Source organism: Drosophila sechellia, chromosome 2R, assembly GCF_004382195.2.
Source record: "Drosophila sechellia strain sech25 chromosome 2R, ASM438219v1, whole genome shotgun sequence".
In the NCBI taxonomy this organism is placed as follows: domain Eukaryota; kingdom Metazoa; phylum Arthropoda; class Insecta; order Diptera; family Drosophilidae; genus Drosophila; species Drosophila sechellia.
This window is the reverse complement of record NC_045950.1, coordinates 1759243-1777388: the sequence shown is the minus strand read 5'-3', so window position 1 is coordinate 1777388 and position 18146 is coordinate 1759243. Positions and strand designations below refer to the sequence as shown.

The window sequence follows — 18146 nt, the reverse complement described above, 5'->3', positions numbered from 1 at the left end:
AGCTTTGTTTACTAGGCCGACACAACGTACATGTACTAGTCAAAGGAACAATGTCAATGCTTAATATTTCTTTCGCGGATAACATTAAATTAAGTTCTGTCTCAGATTTTTCTAAGCGATAATTGATTATGGATTTAAGAGGAATAAGACGATGTTTAAACATGAGATTTTTTCGTATACACCATAATTTCAAACGGAAGAAAATGCTATAGTCGGGTTCACCGACTATCAGATACCCGTTACTCAGCTAGAGAGACAGTATGAAATCTATACATATTGAGTATTTGAAATTTAAATGCCCAATTCAGCATGTAACGATCAAATGGCAAGCTGTTGAATTGTATTTTGCTAGTTACGTTTCTGTACATAGGTTACGGAAAATCATCGTGTTGATGTGCTACTTCCACTTGTTCTCTCGGTAGCACCATTGGGACGCTATTCCAGTAATTGGGTTCATTTGCAGCTGGATGATGCGCCGCAATTGGGCCGACTGGCGCTCTTCGTTAAACGTCTCCGGCAGTTTTCCATAGATAACGGTCTTCATAGATATCGATATGGCGATACCGATTGACACAAGCCACAAAGCGACGCCCAGACACAGCTTCCATTCGGGTGTAAAGTGCTGGAATTCAGCATATGTTTGGCAGAAGCTATATCGGTATAATTGTTTCTTTTCATCCAGCGACAGCTTCTTCCAGTCGTCCAACTCCTTTTCACATAGGGCACACAACTCTGGGGTAACCTCCCGATATCGAATTGCCGGAAAAGGGCAGTCCGGGCTATCGAAGTATATGGGTCGCCCATTGATGCCATGACCAACGACCTGGCGATCGGCGACCATAAGCCGAATACCATCTCCTCCACTGGCAAACCGACGCCTAGTCATCTGGAAAAGTGTCCTCAATTTCATGCAGGGAAATAAGCTCATTTCGACGGCAGTGTACCTGTAATTATGCGCAAGCACTTGGTCGTACTGTACCTTGAGTGTATTTTATATTATACTCGCTTTTCAATTTGTTGTTTTTTTACTTCATCCGGAAATTCGACAGTTGTGTTGCTCGTGTCGAATGCAAATGAAATTTCTCTAGTCTGTTAGTTGAATACAAAAAAAAAATATGACAGCTTCCTTATCTATAAACTAGATGTACTTTTTTAGTTCTCTTTGCAGTCAACGTTGTGTCCAAACACACAATGATAGTCTGCAAAGATGACTTCCATAAATACGAAATCAATGAATTTGCACTGTAGGCCTCCGATCATAACAAATAATCCACCAATCTAAAGGTAGCGAACAAACAAAAGGAATAACTTACCAACACAAAAAAAAAACAAGAGAGAGTGCTATGGTCAAGTTCCCCGACTATCAGATACCCGTTACTCTGCTAGTGTGAATGCGAAGGCGAAATTTCATCATTCTGGGATATCGATAGATATTGGGAAATAAAATGAGCAACAATTTAAAAATTGTTCCAAACTGTGGGCGTGACCGGTTTGGCGGATTTAGGGCGTTAGAGTGGACGTGGTAAAAAGTTTTTTGGCAAATCGATAGAAATTTACAAGACTAATAAAATTCTCAAACATTTTTGAAAATTAGTTCAAAAATGTGGGCTTTGCAGTTTTGGGGCGTTATGAAGCGTTAGAATAATAAAATTATGAAAAAATATAAAAAATTTTTTGAAAAAATGTGGGAATGGCAGATTAGGCGCTTATATGGCGTTAGAGTCGATAGAAAGTCTATTAAAAATGTGAAAAATGTCAACACTTGTATTAAAAGTGTGTGTGCGTCTTTGTCTCCAGAATCTATATGCTGAATTTAAAATATCGACGTTCATACGGACAGACGGACATCGACTTTGCTATTGATCCTGATCAAGAATATAAATACTTCATGAAACGCTTCCTTCTGCCTGCTACCGCCTTTTCAAAGAATCTAGAATACCCTTTTACACTACGAGTGACGGGTGTAAAAAAGGATTATTGACAGTATAATTTCAAACAATTCAAATACTGTAAGCTAATATTATTTCCAAAAGAAAAATACTAAAGCCTTAATACATTTTCATATACAAACGCGTAGCTCTTATTTGTTTACGAGTCCTGTAGTTGTCAATAGCAACGCTACGCATAGTAAGGAAGTTAAACATTGTTAAAATCGCAATAAGATGGAAGAACTTCAAAAAGTTGGTGTGTTTATAGATGAAATTTACAAGGTCCGAGTTGAGCATCCAAACATCTCCAGTAGCAAAGTAATGTTCAAGGAAGAATGCTTTAATTACATCAAAGCATTCAGTATTTTTAAAAAGTTTGTGTTTGATTATTGTAATATATCTGAAACGTTTGCCAAAGATGTCGATAAGGAAAAACTGCGCGCTATTGGTACTCAAAATCAATTAAAAACGGCATTTATTCAGCGCCAGAATAAGCAGCAAGTCTATCAATATGAGATATTTGAGCAAACAGTAGAACTTGAACGCTTAAAAGGCGAATTACAGTTTTTACAGCGAATTGAAACTGAGCAACATGAAATAATAAACAATTTTTTTGTCAATCAATATTAAAATTAAATCTACGTAATCGTAGACGTTTTTGTTATTTGGTTTTTATTTTTTAAAAGGTTCTTACGATAGCATGTGAGACTGCATAATGGAACATTTGTGGTTGAACAATTATATTTCTTGCGATTCTCACAACCGCTTACAAAGCACACCTGTGAAAGAGGGGGTGTACGAGAGATTTGAGCTTTTAAAGGAAATTCGTAACCTGTGGGAACTAATACAAAAGTGCCAGTTACAGCACTTATATAGGTTATTTTTGGATAAGAGGGCTGTTGTAAAGACTTATTGCGAATTGAAATTCGATCCCTGTTGGTTGCCTGTTTTTTTAACAACCGCTCCATTGTCTTTAATTTATCTTTTTCTCGCCGTTCGTCAGCTTGTTGCTTTCGTTTTTGAGATTTCAGCAGAGCTTTATGAATTTCCTCTGCAGTCTGCGGCTTTTCCTTTTCTTTATAACCACTTGGAAGAGCAATTAGCTCTTCTATAAATCCATTTATCTCGGAGTCCTGTGTCCGTTCATAAATAGCACGTTGACGAGCTGTCATAAGTTTGGGGTCTTTTATCTTTTTTAGTTCCTCATCAACAACGTCTAGTTTCCCAGTTTCTATGGCTGTAAGCCATCGATCCTCTTCACTGGACGTATCACTGTTGCGTCTTCTTTTACCTTTTTTAGCACCCGTGTGAGGCAAAGTGTCATCATGTGCCAATTTTTTTGTGCAAATATTTCTTGTGCGTTTGAGCGGATGTTCATGAATATTTGAATTAGATGCAAGCCCATCCGTAGTGTAATGAAGATCTTTAGGTGTCAACGAATTTGACATAGACTCCGCAGAAAAGTACTCTGCATCCTTAGATCCTTTAAATAAATGGGGTTACATTTTATAAAGTTACGTTAGTTAGGTGAATGATATAAATTACCTTCTTTCACCATTTCAATTGAAATTCAATTCACGTTTTGTAGCAGCGGTTAATATCTTTTTGTATAACAATTGGCTTAATGATTATTTTGTTTGTTACATTTCAATTTTTTATAGAGCCCGAAAAATTGGATAGATCATACATCAACTAAGACGCTTATAGCCTAATTCCACGAATGACATCCCCATTAAACGGTTGGGAAATGTGTGTAATATCTCTGCCCACATGGCATAATTATTTTAAGCTGATAGATATTAACAATATAATTAAGTAAAAAAAATTGAATTGTGCACAACATAATTTTGTGTTCCCCTTGCTAAATGTCTTTAAACAATGCACAGAATACATCACAAAAGCATGTTTAGCTTGAGTTTAACCGATAACCGATGAAACTGTACAGTAAGTAAATATCGTTGCTTATTTTGACACTCCTATCTGACACTATATGTGCATATACAAACGAGTTCTAATTCTGCATGAAAAGCGCTTAAGGTAATAAATAAATAATGGATAAAATTTAATAAAATTATAAATTATTTGAATTTTTCGTCGGGTCGGGTTCAAAGATTTTTATGTTAGTGTCCAAGAAATTACATTACAAGAAAGGTTTCCGTATGAACGTCGAGATCTCAGGAACTATACAAGCTAGAAGGTTGGCATTCAGCATACAGATTCTAGAGACAAAGACGCACACACGTGTTAATAAATTCCTACACTAAATTTTGTTGAATATGTTTTATGATGTATGTTGAGCTAATAAGCCTTTTAATTAGCTATTTTAAAGAAATGAAATGACGAGGTTTTTGTAGTGATTTCGAAGAGGGAGAGCTTGGATAACGAAGATAATGCTGCACAGCTGAGGTGCCATAAAGTTTAACTGTGCCTCCAAAGTTGGGATGTAAGCAAATAACTATTTTAGGAATTGCTGGTGGCAGGAAATTGCTGAGGAAGACAGCCAATATGCCACCATTTGGAATAAAATTTATAAAAATGCACAAGGAGATGCAGACTGACACCAACATACAAGCGCATGGCTACGGTGGTTTGTTGTCCTCCTTAAGCAAAACTTTGTTTCCAACCTTGATTTTAGACGTATCGACGCGCCACTTGCTTCTATCTTGCAGTAGGGACAAATACTCGCAGATCCAACCATTCCAGAAGTGTTGTTGCATCTGGGTCACCCGTAGCCGTATCTGCTGATGCGGCCTTCGCGAAGATGAACTATGTCTGGCTTAGAAAATTTTGTGTAGCTGGAACCCTTTGGAAACAGCGCCGGCATAAGCTAATTAGACAGAGTGAAGTGACCGAAATCTAATACGAAAAAGTTTTTAATTCTTCGATGGCTAGATGGAATCACCTACGACTTTGTAGAATTGAAATTTTGCCGACTTAACAACAGTCTCTGTTACCTGCGGCAGTTACATCAAGCGGGTAAGCAAAATTATCTCAAAAACTTTGGAGAAAGTTGATAGCAGGCTTATCGGGCGGTATGAGTCGATCTGTGTTGGTGACACACGCTTTCATTGCCTGGGGAAAAAACCTAAACTGAGCATGGCATTAAATATTTTCACAAGAGCAAGCACTCCTTTGAGTGGTATACATTTCGCAGTTCAAAGCCTTTAGTTGCATCTTTACTTAAAGGTCAATTCGTTGATTGATTGAAATAAGGATCACCGATGGAAATGTTTTCTGAAATCCTACAAGATGTTGAATTTATATTGAGATGGAGCTAATAATCCGTGATACTGTGATTCACAACAGCTGCGAATGAAGTACAATAGCTTGCATCCCGTTATTGCCCAAAAATATCGACTGCCTTATCAAAAATCGTGGAAAATTCTCCGATCCCAGAACGCAAGGTTTACGATTTTTTATTATTAAAATTTAGTTGACTAGCTAAGCGAAAGAGGCAGAATCTAAAATTGCTCGGCAAGGAATAAGTGCTTAAATTACATTTCCTACGTAGATAATAGGAGTCGAATGCAACACTTAGTCGTTCGGCATAATATTTGAGGTTTTAATATTTGAGTTTGATGGCGCATACGGGTTATGATTCATATGCAATAATAAGTGGTGATTCATTCGACAATATATGCAGAGAGTCGTCATGCATTGCTGCAAACTATGTCCATTGCGAAAACAGCTAAGACAAAGGTCCAACTTTTTTGCTTCTCTATATCGAAGATTTGGACTCAAATTTAAAAATCCAGATCACTTCGTCAATTAATGATCCCACGCATCGCAAAATAAACATAAGGAGTGATTAGCAGAAGTTTTTTAACAATCATTAATTGATAAATCTTCTTTCCATTTTTCACGTGTCCTCTGATCCAGTTTTCAGACATTTTTCAATTATGAGAAAAAAAAAATAAATTTCCGAATGCGTCAGAGACACGGAACACCCTTTACTTTGGCGCAAAATTTTAGAGGTAACAAGCGTCGTTTCAACAGAAAGCTTCAAAAGCTAAGATAAAGAGCGCTAATTTTAGACACATATACGCTATGTCAGTCATCTAACTTTATAGGCTTTGTTTATTTTCTCTACATCTTACAAACCGCTAATAGCTGCAAAACGCACTCTTTTATATAACGAAGCGTTTTCGACCCAATATATAAAGTTGAGACTAAAAATAAATATTCCAGAGACATGGACGAAAGTGATTAGCGGTTAGGTTGAACGGTAATTAATGGACCTTGGACACCGGCTAAGCGGAGAGACTGTGAACTAACGGTATTCAAGCCGGACAAGGGCACGCAGGTCGAACGTTAACGGAGCGGACTTTGAACATGCACAAACACGACGCACCGTGAACTAACGGCACATTAGTTGGACCTTTTACCCGAACGGGCCGCCGCAAAAGGGGAAATAACGGGATCCCCGCCGCCTATAAAGGGCCGGCGCCGGGCATGCTTGAAAGGGACAGTGTCAGTGGTCGGCAGGTGGTCACAGGCCTAGCGTTGCCTTAACCCGTGGACGATACACCCTGCACCCATCACATCCTAAGCCCACTCCGTTGTCAAGGACACACATGTAAGCGTAGTCGTTGGTTCGAAACTCTTGTTTAAATGAATAGTCGATTCCGTTATAGGATGGTTTGTATTAGTTTATTCGTAAGGAACACACTATAGTAGGCTAGAGGTACACATACATATGTTCAGTATAGCAACATAGTATATAAACATTAAGTCATTGTTCGCTTTCGGGTGGCATTCTCTCTGTTTCGCAACATCGGCTCTGGAGCAACAAGCATAGAGCCCTCTCAGTCGAATGCTAAAGCTGAACACGTGAAGTACCAAATAAACCAAAGAGGCCAACTCCTGCGTTTGGGTTTTATTTAAATAAGAGGACTTATAGTACCCCTACAACACCTATTGCTTGAATCGTTATATATGTTGGCCCGCATGGCCACTGAATAGATCGTGGCGATCACCGCGGCAGTCAGCTGTAAAATACTACAATAAAGCAACTTTAATCTGAAACTATGCCTTCTCCTTGCTCGCGCAATCACACAAATCATAAATTTGATGGGACTAATACACAAACTCTGTGAGCTAGCCACTACAACTCGTAGCGAGAAGAACTAAGAAAAACAGTTCGTTACATCTGGCGCCCAACCGTAAGTGTCCTGGCAAATGGAAAAGAGAGTAAGATGGGGAAGTCGTGGCTGTGCAGCATAAAGAAGGATAACTTTCCCGCCATAGAGGTCGTGGGAATGCGGAAGACGCTGTCCGAGATCATAGACCAGACCACAGACGAGACCGAATCAGTCTGGATGCATTACAAAAGGAGTTCGGAAGGAGACCGGCTGTAGAGGTCAAAATCACCAGCGTTGAAAGCCTGGTGAGGAGCCTTGAATTCGCTAGCATGGCGGATGCCAACAGGAGCAGGTCCGAAAGGCAGGGTTTCGGACAGGAACGTCGGCATGCCATTCGCGAAAGAAGGAACGGTGGGAAGGCAGCCGTGATCGGCGGAAGGGCAGCACCGCTGTCAGGCAGAGAAAGCAGATATGGCGAGAATTTTAAAGACTATATGGTAGACATGCAGACCCTAATGCGACCCTTGGGGTCGTCGCAGAAGGAGACACAGGCGAGGATAAAGGAGAACAGCACCCCAGCTTTGCGTATGTTCATACGCCCGTACGAGTGCCGACACCTGGATGCCCTGCTGGCCCTGACCGACGAACTCGAAGAGCTGGACACATAAAGGAAACGAATCGATCTAGAGCGGACTACCAGGGCCCACCACCAGCGAGATTTCCCAAGGGTGGAACCAAACGCGGCGTGCAGGAGGTGCCAAGATGACACCGCCGGCCTGCCGGACCCGGTGCGGCGTGGTTTTGTGACAAACTCGGCACAAGCCTGCAATACATGCGGTGGCCAGGGCCATTCGTCTCAAGAGTGGCAGAACCGTCCGATCAATTTTTGCTGCACCTGCGGGAGAATCTGTCCAAGAACTGGAGATAGGGAAAACGCCACGCGACCAAACCCTGAGAGGGGCAATCAGGGTTAGCAAGGTGCAGCCCCTCAAAATTAATATGCAATCTGAAAGCGGAAGAAGGGCAATTGTCCGACACAGTGCTAATAGACGGGGTGAAGATTAAGGCCACGATGGACACCGGAGCTTCGGCTAGTTTTATTATCGAGGAGATGGCGCACAGGTTGCAGGTGGCGGGAGAGGTCCTACCTACGAGGAAAGCAGTAAGAATGGCAGATGTATGATATAAAGAAGTCACATCGCTGAACGAAGTCAACATAAAACGTGGGGAGAGGACTGTTCGGATGCAACTGCTGATTCTACACAATATAATCGATGCTCTAGTACTAAAATAGGATTTTCTAACGAGAGTGGGAGCAAGGATGGAATGCGTCGGACTGAGTGTAACAATACCGGTTGGCTCAGCGGGGCAAATCAGGCCACGCGAGAAACTGTCAGTAGCAATCGTGGAGAGGGCTGCGGACTTCTCGGAGGAGGATGTTGACGAATTCTTAAGGTCGGAGTTGATTAATTTAGGAAGGGTACAAGGGACATCAACAGTGGCAGTGCATAAGGTAACAATGATGGACGATCAACCAGTCAAACAGTATTACCCGAAGAACCCTAAGATGCAGGTATATATCAACGCCAAAGTCGACGAGTTATTACAAAAAGGATGCATCGTGCCGTCTAGAAGCCCGTACAGCTCACCAACAGTGAAGTTAAAAAGAAGACAAGACAATAGAGATTGTGTGTGGAACGGTTACGACGGTTACTTTCATATTCCGTTGGAAGCAGTGAGTCGACAGTAAACGGCAGTATGAAGTACAAGCCCAACCAATTACAGGCAGCCGGAATGATTCTGACCCAGGTGCCAGAAGAACCATGGGCAACCGGGTGCGCAGATTTCGTGGGACCCTTGCCGTGGGAATTCGATGCTGTTGGTCCTGGTGGACAGGCAACGACGGAGACACCACGAAAGGATGTTCGAGAGCGTATAGTGGCCAGATACGGGGTGCCCAAGGTGATGATAACGGACAACGGTGTGCAGTTCAAAAGAAGAGCGTTCAGGAGGTTTTTGGAGGAGCTGGGGGTGCGACACGGCTCACGGCTCCATATACCAGAAAGGGCCAACGGGACCGTCAAAATAATAAATAACTCGCCGGCATTCATAACGCAGGGAAGGGAGCCGAGGCTGCCGAACGCCTTATTCGACGAGCAGACGACCGGGACGGGCAGGTGTGCGGAGAAACTGAAGAGGCGCAGGATCAGGCGCGCCACTATAATCTTCTAAGACGGCCGTGGAAACCCAAGGTGGGTTTCGGTGGTGGCTCGGCGTCGAAGTTGGCGCCGAGGTTTGACGGCCGTTCCCAATAAAAAAATTAGACATCAACGGTTATCTGCATCCTAGAGAACAACGCAACCAGGAAAGTGAAGTCGGCTCACATCAGCGACTTGAATTCGGGAAGTGCGGGTGCCGGCGGGAAAGGGGATTTGGAATGCTAAACGGTAGCAAAAACTTTTGTGCGAAGAATGGAGGCAGACGATACAAGGTATCGAATCAGCACAGAAGTCACTCACGTACACACACAGGCCCGTTGGCCTGTACGTGCACATGTAAAGCTGCTGTGCTCCGCCGAGCGACACCCCCGATCAGTTCGAGGAGTTTCTGGAGGCGCTCGTAGACCTTGCGAGAGGGCGAAGCCCGAAGGTCATTGCCGGCGATTTTAATGCCTGGGCAGCGGAATGGGGCAGCAGGACATCCAACACCTGAGGCCGAGCTGTGATTGACGCCGTGGGAATGACGGACGGAAGCCGACGTTTAACAACGATAGGGGTACGTCCTTTATTGACGTTACCTTTGTCAGCAGAGGGCTAGTGGATAACAACAACTGTATGGTCCATCACGTCACAACGCTGAGCGACCACGCTTTATCTCCTTCAGTCTCTGTAGAACAGCCGGGCAAGCATGGGACACCAGGAAGATCGATGAGGCCATGCTGGCCATGAATATGCTGGGAAGAATTTGCGACGCAACCATGCCAAAGAAAAATAAGGTAAAGCGCAAACCACCCGTCTACTGGTGGAGTGCCTCCCTAAGCCAACTACGGTCTGATTGCCTAAGGGCTAGGAGAACGACGCAACGAGCCAGAGGCAGTACCCACCACGCGGAGCTCTTGGAGGCTTTTAGAAGGAAACGCATAAAGTTCAAGCGACAAAGCGCGGTCGTATAAGGAGCTGCAGAATGACGTAGACAGCGATATCCGGGGCCTCGCTAACAAGCTTGTTACCAACAAGCTAAGGAGGAGAGCGGTAACCCCATCCGTCCCGGGTGTGATGGCTAATATTGTAGGGGAGCTATTTCCAAAGCAGACCACACTATGGAGGCCAACAGAGGCAGCCCCTGCTCCAGATTTCCCGTGCGTCACAAAACTACAAGTCGTCGAGCAGGCCAAGCGCATCAAACCCAACAAGATGGTATTCTAGAGCTGCTATTAAAGAAGTGACGCCGGGTAGACCTGACATCTTCAGGGCCACCTTCCAGCAATGTATCCTGGACGGAATCTTCCCAACAAGGTGGAAAAGCCAGAAGGTAGTCCTGTTGCCGAAAGGCAAGGGACCACACATGCTGAAAACAGCTACCGCCCTCTATGCCTACTGGATATAGTTGGAAAACTGTTCGAACGTATCCTGTATACACTAACAGAGGCAATCACCGAGAGCATCAACGGCCTAGGAAGCCATCAATATGGCTTCCGGAAAGGATAGAGCACACTGGTCGCTTTTTCGGCCGGTAGTAACATCGCCAAGACCGCTCTTTCTGGTGATAGATGGTTAGGGGGCAGGAAGGAATACTGCGCAATAGTGACTCTGGACGTAAGGAACGCCTTTAACACCGCCAGATGGCCCGTAATCCTCGCAGCCATGAACCGCATGGGGATCCCGGAGTACCTAAGGATAGTCGTTGGCAGTCAATCGCAGGGTTGGAAGATAAATGTAACTATACGATTGGTGCTGCCATCCTCTGGCTCAAGAAAGCCGGGCTAGCAATAGTGGCTCACTAGACCAAGGCAGTCCTACTAAGCAGCAGGAAAAAGGTGGAGAATATGCTTGTCTCCGTCAATGGCACATAGGTGACCTCACTAGAGTCCCTAAAGTACCTGGGCGTAATGATAGACCATAGACTATCGTTTAAGGATCACGCGAGTTATGCCAGCAAAAAGGCAGCAGTCACAGCCTCTTCATTGGCTAGGCTTATGCCCAACGTCGGAGGCCCAAGACACCTGGCCAGAAAACTGCTGGTGTCGGTAACAAAGGCTTCGCTGCTATACGCTGCACCAATCTGGAGCAATGCCACTTGCAGTGGCTCATACTTGAAAGGAGCTCGTTCGGTGCTACGGTCAATGACCCTCAGGCTCTTTAGAGTATTCAGGACCGTATCCGAAGACGCGGCGCTACCGCTGGCAGGCCTGCCGCCAATTGATCTGAAGATCAAGGCTCCCAGCCTAATGCGTGGTGGCGCTTCCAGGCTAGAGGCACACTAGTGGCTACTGGGTGAGTGGCAGAGCAGATGGCAAACGTCGCGACGGGGGAAGTGGACTTATCAGCTCATCCCAGAGATGGCGGTTTGGGCAGAGTACAAACCCACGGTAGAAGCAAAAGCAAGGCAGCACACCCTGGAGACATGGCAGCACAGGTGGAACAACGGGTTAAAGGGTCGCTGGACGCAGTAGTTGATTCCAAATCTCAAGCCGTGGATAGAATGGAAGCATGGGGAAATAACGTTCCACCTAACGCAGCTGATCAGCGGGCACGGTTGCTTTCGCAGCTATCTGAAGCGCTTTGGTCATGAGGAGGCAGATGATTGCCGATGGTGCGGAAGTGGACGGAGCGATAAATATACAAGGTAAAGGAGCTGCCTGGAAAACGTACTTGGCAGCAGACTAAATGCGGATAGTCTAGTCCCATTCATGCTGCAGGGGGAGGTGGAATAGCAGGCGGTCAACAGCTTCGCCGCAGCGATAACTACTGAGCTCAGAAGAGCTGAGAGAGGCAGGACGGTCCACGAGTGAGCAAATCTTGATCGTCCTCGCGAAGCAATGTTTCACGACCATAACGCGGGGGGTTCTGGATTTGCCCTCCTTACTGTTACTGTTACATTGTTAATTAATAATTCTTAATCTTAAATGTCTAATTAACTCGATTAAAAAAATAATAACTCAAAAAAAAAAAACATCAGCAAAAGCCGCGAATTTGCTTTGGGCCAGACTCCTGGTTCGATCGCCGTGTTCCCTTCCCGAACCGTTTGGAAACTTAGAACGCGACCGGGAACCGGGAATATCACACTGCTCTTAAATTCTCTTAAGCATATGCGATCTCTCTACGTTGCATCGAGCCAAAAATCCACCGACGAAAGCGCTTCCGGGTGATCTTCCTGTGGAATTCAAGGCTTATACAAACAAGAGGTTTACGATAAAAAAAGCAAAATTTGGGGGAGACATTGCTACGCCACTTCCGATCTTTCTTCACTCTTCTCGCTTATTCCATTTTTCTTCTTAAATGCCCTTCAATTTTGGGCTGCACTACACTCCCTTTCTTGGCCGACCCCTAAATAAAATGCGGCGTCACGCTTTCATTTACACTTACACATATAACTCCAAAAAAAAAACACTAAGAAATTGTGACTAACTTAAATTACTTCATTATTCCGGACCGAGAAAAAAAAATATGCGAACTCTCTACGTTGCATCGAGCCAAAAATTGCGGTAGGTCGCGAATTTCTTGGCAAACTTTGGAGACCGGTGGTTCGATCGCTTTTTCTTTCGAACCTTAATGTTTTCTTAAAAAAAAACCCCCCGGCGACCCTCACAAATGCATGCCAGTTTTCCGTAATTTCATTTCAAATTTAGGATTTTCACTTTTTCGGGCATCAAGGTCAATTCCCCTGGTGTCACCCCCCAAATAGCCGCCGCCCTTCTATCCACGACTGGTGATCCAGTGCTTCTCTCCAAACGACTTCGACTTTGTTAACTTCCGAGACCCAGTTGATCTCGGGGTTAATATTCCGGCACTGCGTCTACATTATTTTTGAATTATGTTGTAGAAATATCTAACCTGAATTTCCCCCGGCACTCGCTTACCCTTCCTTCCGAATCCAGCGCCACCATGATAATTTGAATTTTTTCACTTTTCGATGGCCAACCAAAAAAACGTTTCCGTCTCACTGTTTTGTCAGACCGTCAGAAATGGAAGAAAACCATCTTGGCCTTTGGATGCCGGCCGAACCCATCTCTCTCTCTCTCTAAGAAAATCGGAATGGGAGCGCAGCGATAGCGGCGTTCGATCGATAGGGAACAAAAATAGTAGATACTCGAGGATTTTCCACAAAAGTTCATATACCGAGCTGGTGGAGAGGAGCAGACGGCAGCAGAAGATGGAATCTGGAGAAGGGCGCAAGGATCGAGTTGTCGAGTCGAGACGCCAAACGACAAGGTCTAAAGGGTTATTAGTTCAATATTTATTTATGGATCATAGCGCTATGACAACAGTTTTTTATATTAATTTATATTATTTATGCGCATCTCACAGCCGACAAACAAGTAGGCAATGAAATTGGCGATCTGTATGACCAGCCCAGTACCTGTCATCAAGCTGCTATTGCTGCCGCTAAGCGGGATGCAGCCTCCGCTGGTACCACTAGCTCAGCCAAAAAGGCACAGTCCAAACCACCACCTATAGTAATGGAGGGAGTGGACGACGTATGCCTGATGATGCAGAGCATCGAAAACATAGTAGACCTAGAAAAGGTTGAGGCTAGGGCGTCAATGAGCGGTGTCCTAAGGCTTTACGCAGCTGACGCTAATACATTTCGCACCATAGTGAACTGGCTCGAGATCGAAGAGTACGAGTTCCACTGCTACCAGCTTAAAGAGGACAGGCCTTACAGGGTATGCGTGAAAGGCCTGCACCATAGTACGCTACATCACCAAATCAAGGATGAGCTGGAAAAGATCGGGCACAAGGTTCTTGATATACACACACCGCTTAGGCGAAACGAACCAGGTACCTCAAAAGCGTCGCCAGTCAACATGTTCTTCCTAAATATTGCTGCTGCGGCAAACAATAAGGAGATCCTGGCGGTAAAGGCACTATGTCATATGAGAGTACTTATTGAGCCTCTCTGCAAGCGTAATGCTATTGTCCAGTGCCATCGTTGTCAGCAGTTTGGCCACACAGCCAAATACTGCCGTAAGGCCCACATTTGTGTGAAATGTACTGGCGAACACCCAGCCAAGGACTGTACTAGGCCACGCATCGAGCTGTGCACTTGCTACAACTGTGGCGGTCAGCATCCTGCAAACTATAAAGGGTGCAGCAAGCTACAAGCGTTCCTGCAGCGATCCAGACCCAGAAGTGGAGTGGCTGGAAGAACAGAAGTAAGCGAGCGACCAACTCCACGGGGCTTAGCTGGAGCTAAGGAGATCCCCTCTTCTCGAGGCGGAATATCTTATGGCTAGAGGGTCCGTTCACCACAAGCAACCACTGAGCCAACAACAGAAGCAACAGCAACAGCCCAATGATGGAAGTCCCCGTCGTCAAAGGAGCCGCAGCCAGACAAGGGGTACACTTCAGCGCTCGACGGATGCTAGCAGCAGCATTGAAGCCATCCTGCAGACGCTTAACGAAAACATTAATTCTTTGCGCTCGATTCAAGAGAAGCAGATGGAATTAATGATGATGATGATGAAGCAACAGCAACAACAGTCACAGCAGCAGGGGCAGATTATCAATCTGCTCACTGCTCTCCAAGCGCGTCAAGCGCCATAATGATGCCGCTGCGCATCCTAGTGTGGAACGCCGACGGCGTATCCACGAAGTTGCCTGAAGTAGAGTGCTTCGTGCGACGTATTATCGATGTATCGATGTATTACTGCTCAGCGAGACACACTGCAAGGGGGCAGAGACGCCTAAGCTATTCGGATTTGTAGCCTACACTGCCAATAATCCGAGAGGTGGCAACGCCAAAGGCGGAGCAGCTATCTTAATTAAATCTAGCCTTGCCCACTTTCCGCTAACACCAATAGCCACTGCCAAGGTGCAACTTGCGCCGGCGGTTATTGAAACGGCACTTGGTCCTATAAGCTTTGGAGCGGTCTACTGCCCACCGAGATTTGCATGGACTACGGACGAGTTTAAGGACATTTTGGAAGAGTACCAGACGAAATTCATTGTTGCAGGCGATTGGAACGCGTCCCACTGGCTCTGGGGTGCGGGTAGGAGCAACCAAAGAGGCATTGCATTAGCGAATCTCGTCCTAAACTCGGAGGTGGACTCGCTAGCAACTGGAGGACCAACAAGATACCCGTACGGCAGTAGAGGCTCACCAGGGTACATCGATTTTGCACTGACAAAGGGTGTGCTGGGCATCTATGACAACAGTGCATTTACCTTTATTTCAATATTTTCAAGGTCAAATTCATCATAAAGTGGGTTCAGTGTTGCCAGTACCAAATTCGGATCATCGTATTTTTCATAAATAAATTTTTCGATTCAAAATGAAATAACAGGCGATTAGTATTGCTAGTATTAGTACTAGTATTGCTATTAGTATTAGTATAGACGACGTTGTCGATTATCGATTGCCACCCACATAGTTTGCGGTTAGTTTGGTGAAAAATTTGTTGAGAAACCTCAATCAGCCTCTTCTTTGCAACGGTACTGGACTAATGGTGAAAAAATGTTATCCGAATGTTATTTCAGCAATCTTTTTAGTTATTTATTTATTTTTTATAAATTTTTTTATATTTTTATTGCGTCAAATTCAAATGTGAAAATACATTAAGATACACTGAAATTAATTTAAGAAGAAATCTAGAGATCCTTTTGTTTGAATTTTGGGAGGGACAGTCAGTCAGTCCGCCGTCAGTTCATATTAATTTTTTTTATATTTTGCTCGTTCTATACTGTTTTAAATTTATCTTGTCTAGGCGAATCGAGCCGTACAGTACACAACAGATCCTCTCAGTCGGTCATTCGCGATTTTGCGGTTTTACCATTGTTTATACATTACAAGTAAAAAAGGCTAGGAATCATATAAGCCATTTCATTCGTTAAGAAGGGTTCATTCTGTACGTACTGCAAATTACGCTTAAAATTATTATTCAAACATGCATAAGTCAAAGTAGTCGTAAATACTTTCACCTATGTATATGCATTGTAATTAATGGCAAAAATATTGAACATGGGACGGTCATAAATACATACCACACTTATTTTAATAAAATTGATCTTAACTTTATCAGATGGGCTGAAATGTGATCTTACTTGTAGCATTATATCTTAAAATCTCAGGTATGCAACATGAAATGAATAGCTATTCTTATTGTCATTATTCAAAATTACTTCAATATGCAACTTCTCAAAATTTGATTACAGCTAAAAAAAAATAGCGCCAAAATTTGGCACTGTTATGATTTTTCTATTTTTCTGCAAAACTTTGGCCGGTATGCATATTAAAAATCACGTTGGTATTTGGTGTACTATCTGGTACAGGCGCACTCTTGTCCGCACAGTCCCTTAAATTATTAGTTGAAATCGATGGTTGGTTTCTATATCGATATTTTCTCAAACTTTTCAGCTAACCATAACAATAAATACATACATTAAGCACTTTTAGTACACTAAATTGAAGGCAAAATACAATTCTAACTTGTTAATCATTAAAGCATGAGAATTATGACCGACTAAGCAAGTCATCTGAATGCAGTAGCTGAACCCCGAAAGCTAGAGAACAAAAAGTATAAATGTCGGAATCAATGTCAAGTGATCACAAAAGTTTATTAAAAGGTCATTCCTCCCAATATTTAAAACTAAATGTTGGTGGTCATTTATACTATACCACAATTGGAACACTGACAAAAAATAATGACACAATGCTGAGCGCAATGTTTAGTGGTAGAATGGAAGTACTGACTGATTCGGAAGGTTTGTTGTATGATCTTTTACGGAAAAATATTAATAAACAAAATTCTAGGATGGATTTTAATCGATCGCTGTGGAAATCATTTTGGCATCATTCTTAATTTTTTAAGAGATGGCACTGTGCCGTTACCCGAAACTAACAAGGAAATTGCAGAATTGCTTGCCGAAGCCAAATACTACTGCATTACCGAGTTAGCTATTTCTTGTGAACGGGCACTATATGCGCATCAGGAGCCAAAGCCAATTTGCCGCATTCCACTTATAACTTCGCAAAAGGAAGAGCAGCTTTTATTAAGCGTTTCTTTAAAGCCGGCTGTTATTCTTGTGGTTCAGCGCCAGAATAACAAGTATTCGTACACAAGTACATCAGACGACAACTTATTAAAAAATATTGAACTATTTGATAAGCTTTCGTTGCGCTTTAATGAACGAATTTTGTTCATTAAAGATGTAATTGGACCCAGTGAAATCTGCTGCTGGTCATTTTACGGACATGGAAAAAAAGTAGCTGAAGTTTGTTGCACTTCAATAGTTTATGCGACTGACAGAAAACATACTAAAGTGGAATTTCCGGAAGCTCGTATTTACGAAGAAACGCTACAAGTCTTGCTTTATGAAAACCGCAATGCACCAGACCAAGAGCTCATGCAGGCAACGTCTTCGGCACGAGTAGGAAGTGCTAGTGGAACCAGCATTAATCAGTATACAAGCGATGAGGAAGAAGAACGCACTGGACTAGCGCGATTACGATCTAACAAGCGTAATAATCCGTCCTGATTTACAAAAATTTATTACATATGATTGACATTGTTTTTATGAACGATTAAAAAATATATATACGTTTTCTTTTCTTAATAAAACGTTATATTTCTGCGGTGTGGTCAGTTATAGGTGTAGTTAAAATGAAATTGTTTTTTGGATTATCCTATTAAGAAGAAATGGTATCCATGGTATTAACAGTTTATAAGCTTACCTTCCCTAGCCAACCGTAGAACGATCCTTTGACCAGTGGTAAAGTTGATAGTCCCGAGCATATTAACTAGAAATTACATTATCTTTACACTGTACACCTAACAATGGGTTGCATAAGCGCTATTCTGTCCGAAAAGTCTCCTTTAATATCAAATTTTGACTACTGCTTTAATGTTATCAATAAAACCTCTACAGTTCAAAACTAAATATCAAATTTTCCAAAACATCGATGATTATATTAGACT

At 43.2% G+C, this 18146-nt stretch overlaps 4 protein-coding genes across 4 annotated transcripts; 2 read left to right on the top strand and 2 right to left on the bottom strand.

Annotated features, from left to right (window-relative positions):
- Window positions 1-312: 312 nt before the first annotated feature.
- Window positions 313-1347, bottom strand: LOC6620411. The gene is made up of 2 exons (XM_002044583.2): window positions 1007-1347; window positions 313-944 (listed from the first exon to the last, which is right to left on the bottom strand). Exon 2 carries the CDS (start codon window positions 926-928, stop codon window positions 398-400), a length of 531 nt encoding a protein of 176 aa, XP_002044619.1. The 5' UTR covers window positions 929-944; window positions 1007-1347; the 3' UTR covers window positions 313-397.
- A 567-nt stretch (window positions 1348-1914) lies between these two features.
- On the top strand, window positions 1915-2592 carry LOC6620410 (intraflagellar transport protein 20 homolog). The gene is made up of 2 exons (XM_002044582.2): window positions 1915-2009; window positions 2078-2592. The coding sequence occupies exon 2, from the start codon at window positions 2163-2165 to the stop codon at window positions 2556-2558; it is 396 nt and encodes a 131-aa protein (XP_002044618.1). The 5' UTR covers window positions 1915-2009; window positions 2078-2162; the 3' UTR covers window positions 2559-2592.
- LOC6620409 (INO80 complex subunit B) lies at window positions 2555-3795 on the bottom strand. The gene is made up of 2 exons (XM_002044581.2): window positions 3474-3795; window positions 2555-3411 (listed from the first exon to the last, which is right to left on the bottom strand). The coding sequence occupies exons 1-2, from the start codon at window positions 3484-3486 to the stop codon at window positions 2567-2569; spliced, it is 858 nt and encodes a 285-aa protein (XP_002044617.2). The 5' UTR covers window positions 3487-3795; the 3' UTR covers window positions 2555-2566.
- Window positions 3796-16572: 12777 nt separating this feature from the next.
- Window positions 16573-17794, top strand: LOC6620406 (BTB/POZ domain-containing adapter for CUL3-mediated RhoA degradation protein 3). The gene is made up of 2 exons (XM_002044579.2): window positions 16573-16932; window positions 16982-17794. Exons 1-2 carry the CDS (start codon window positions 16752-16754, stop codon window positions 17704-17706), a joined length of 906 nt encoding a protein of 301 aa, XP_002044615.1. The 5' UTR covers window positions 16573-16751; the 3' UTR covers window positions 17707-17794.
- Window positions 17795-18146: the final 352 nt, after the last annotated feature.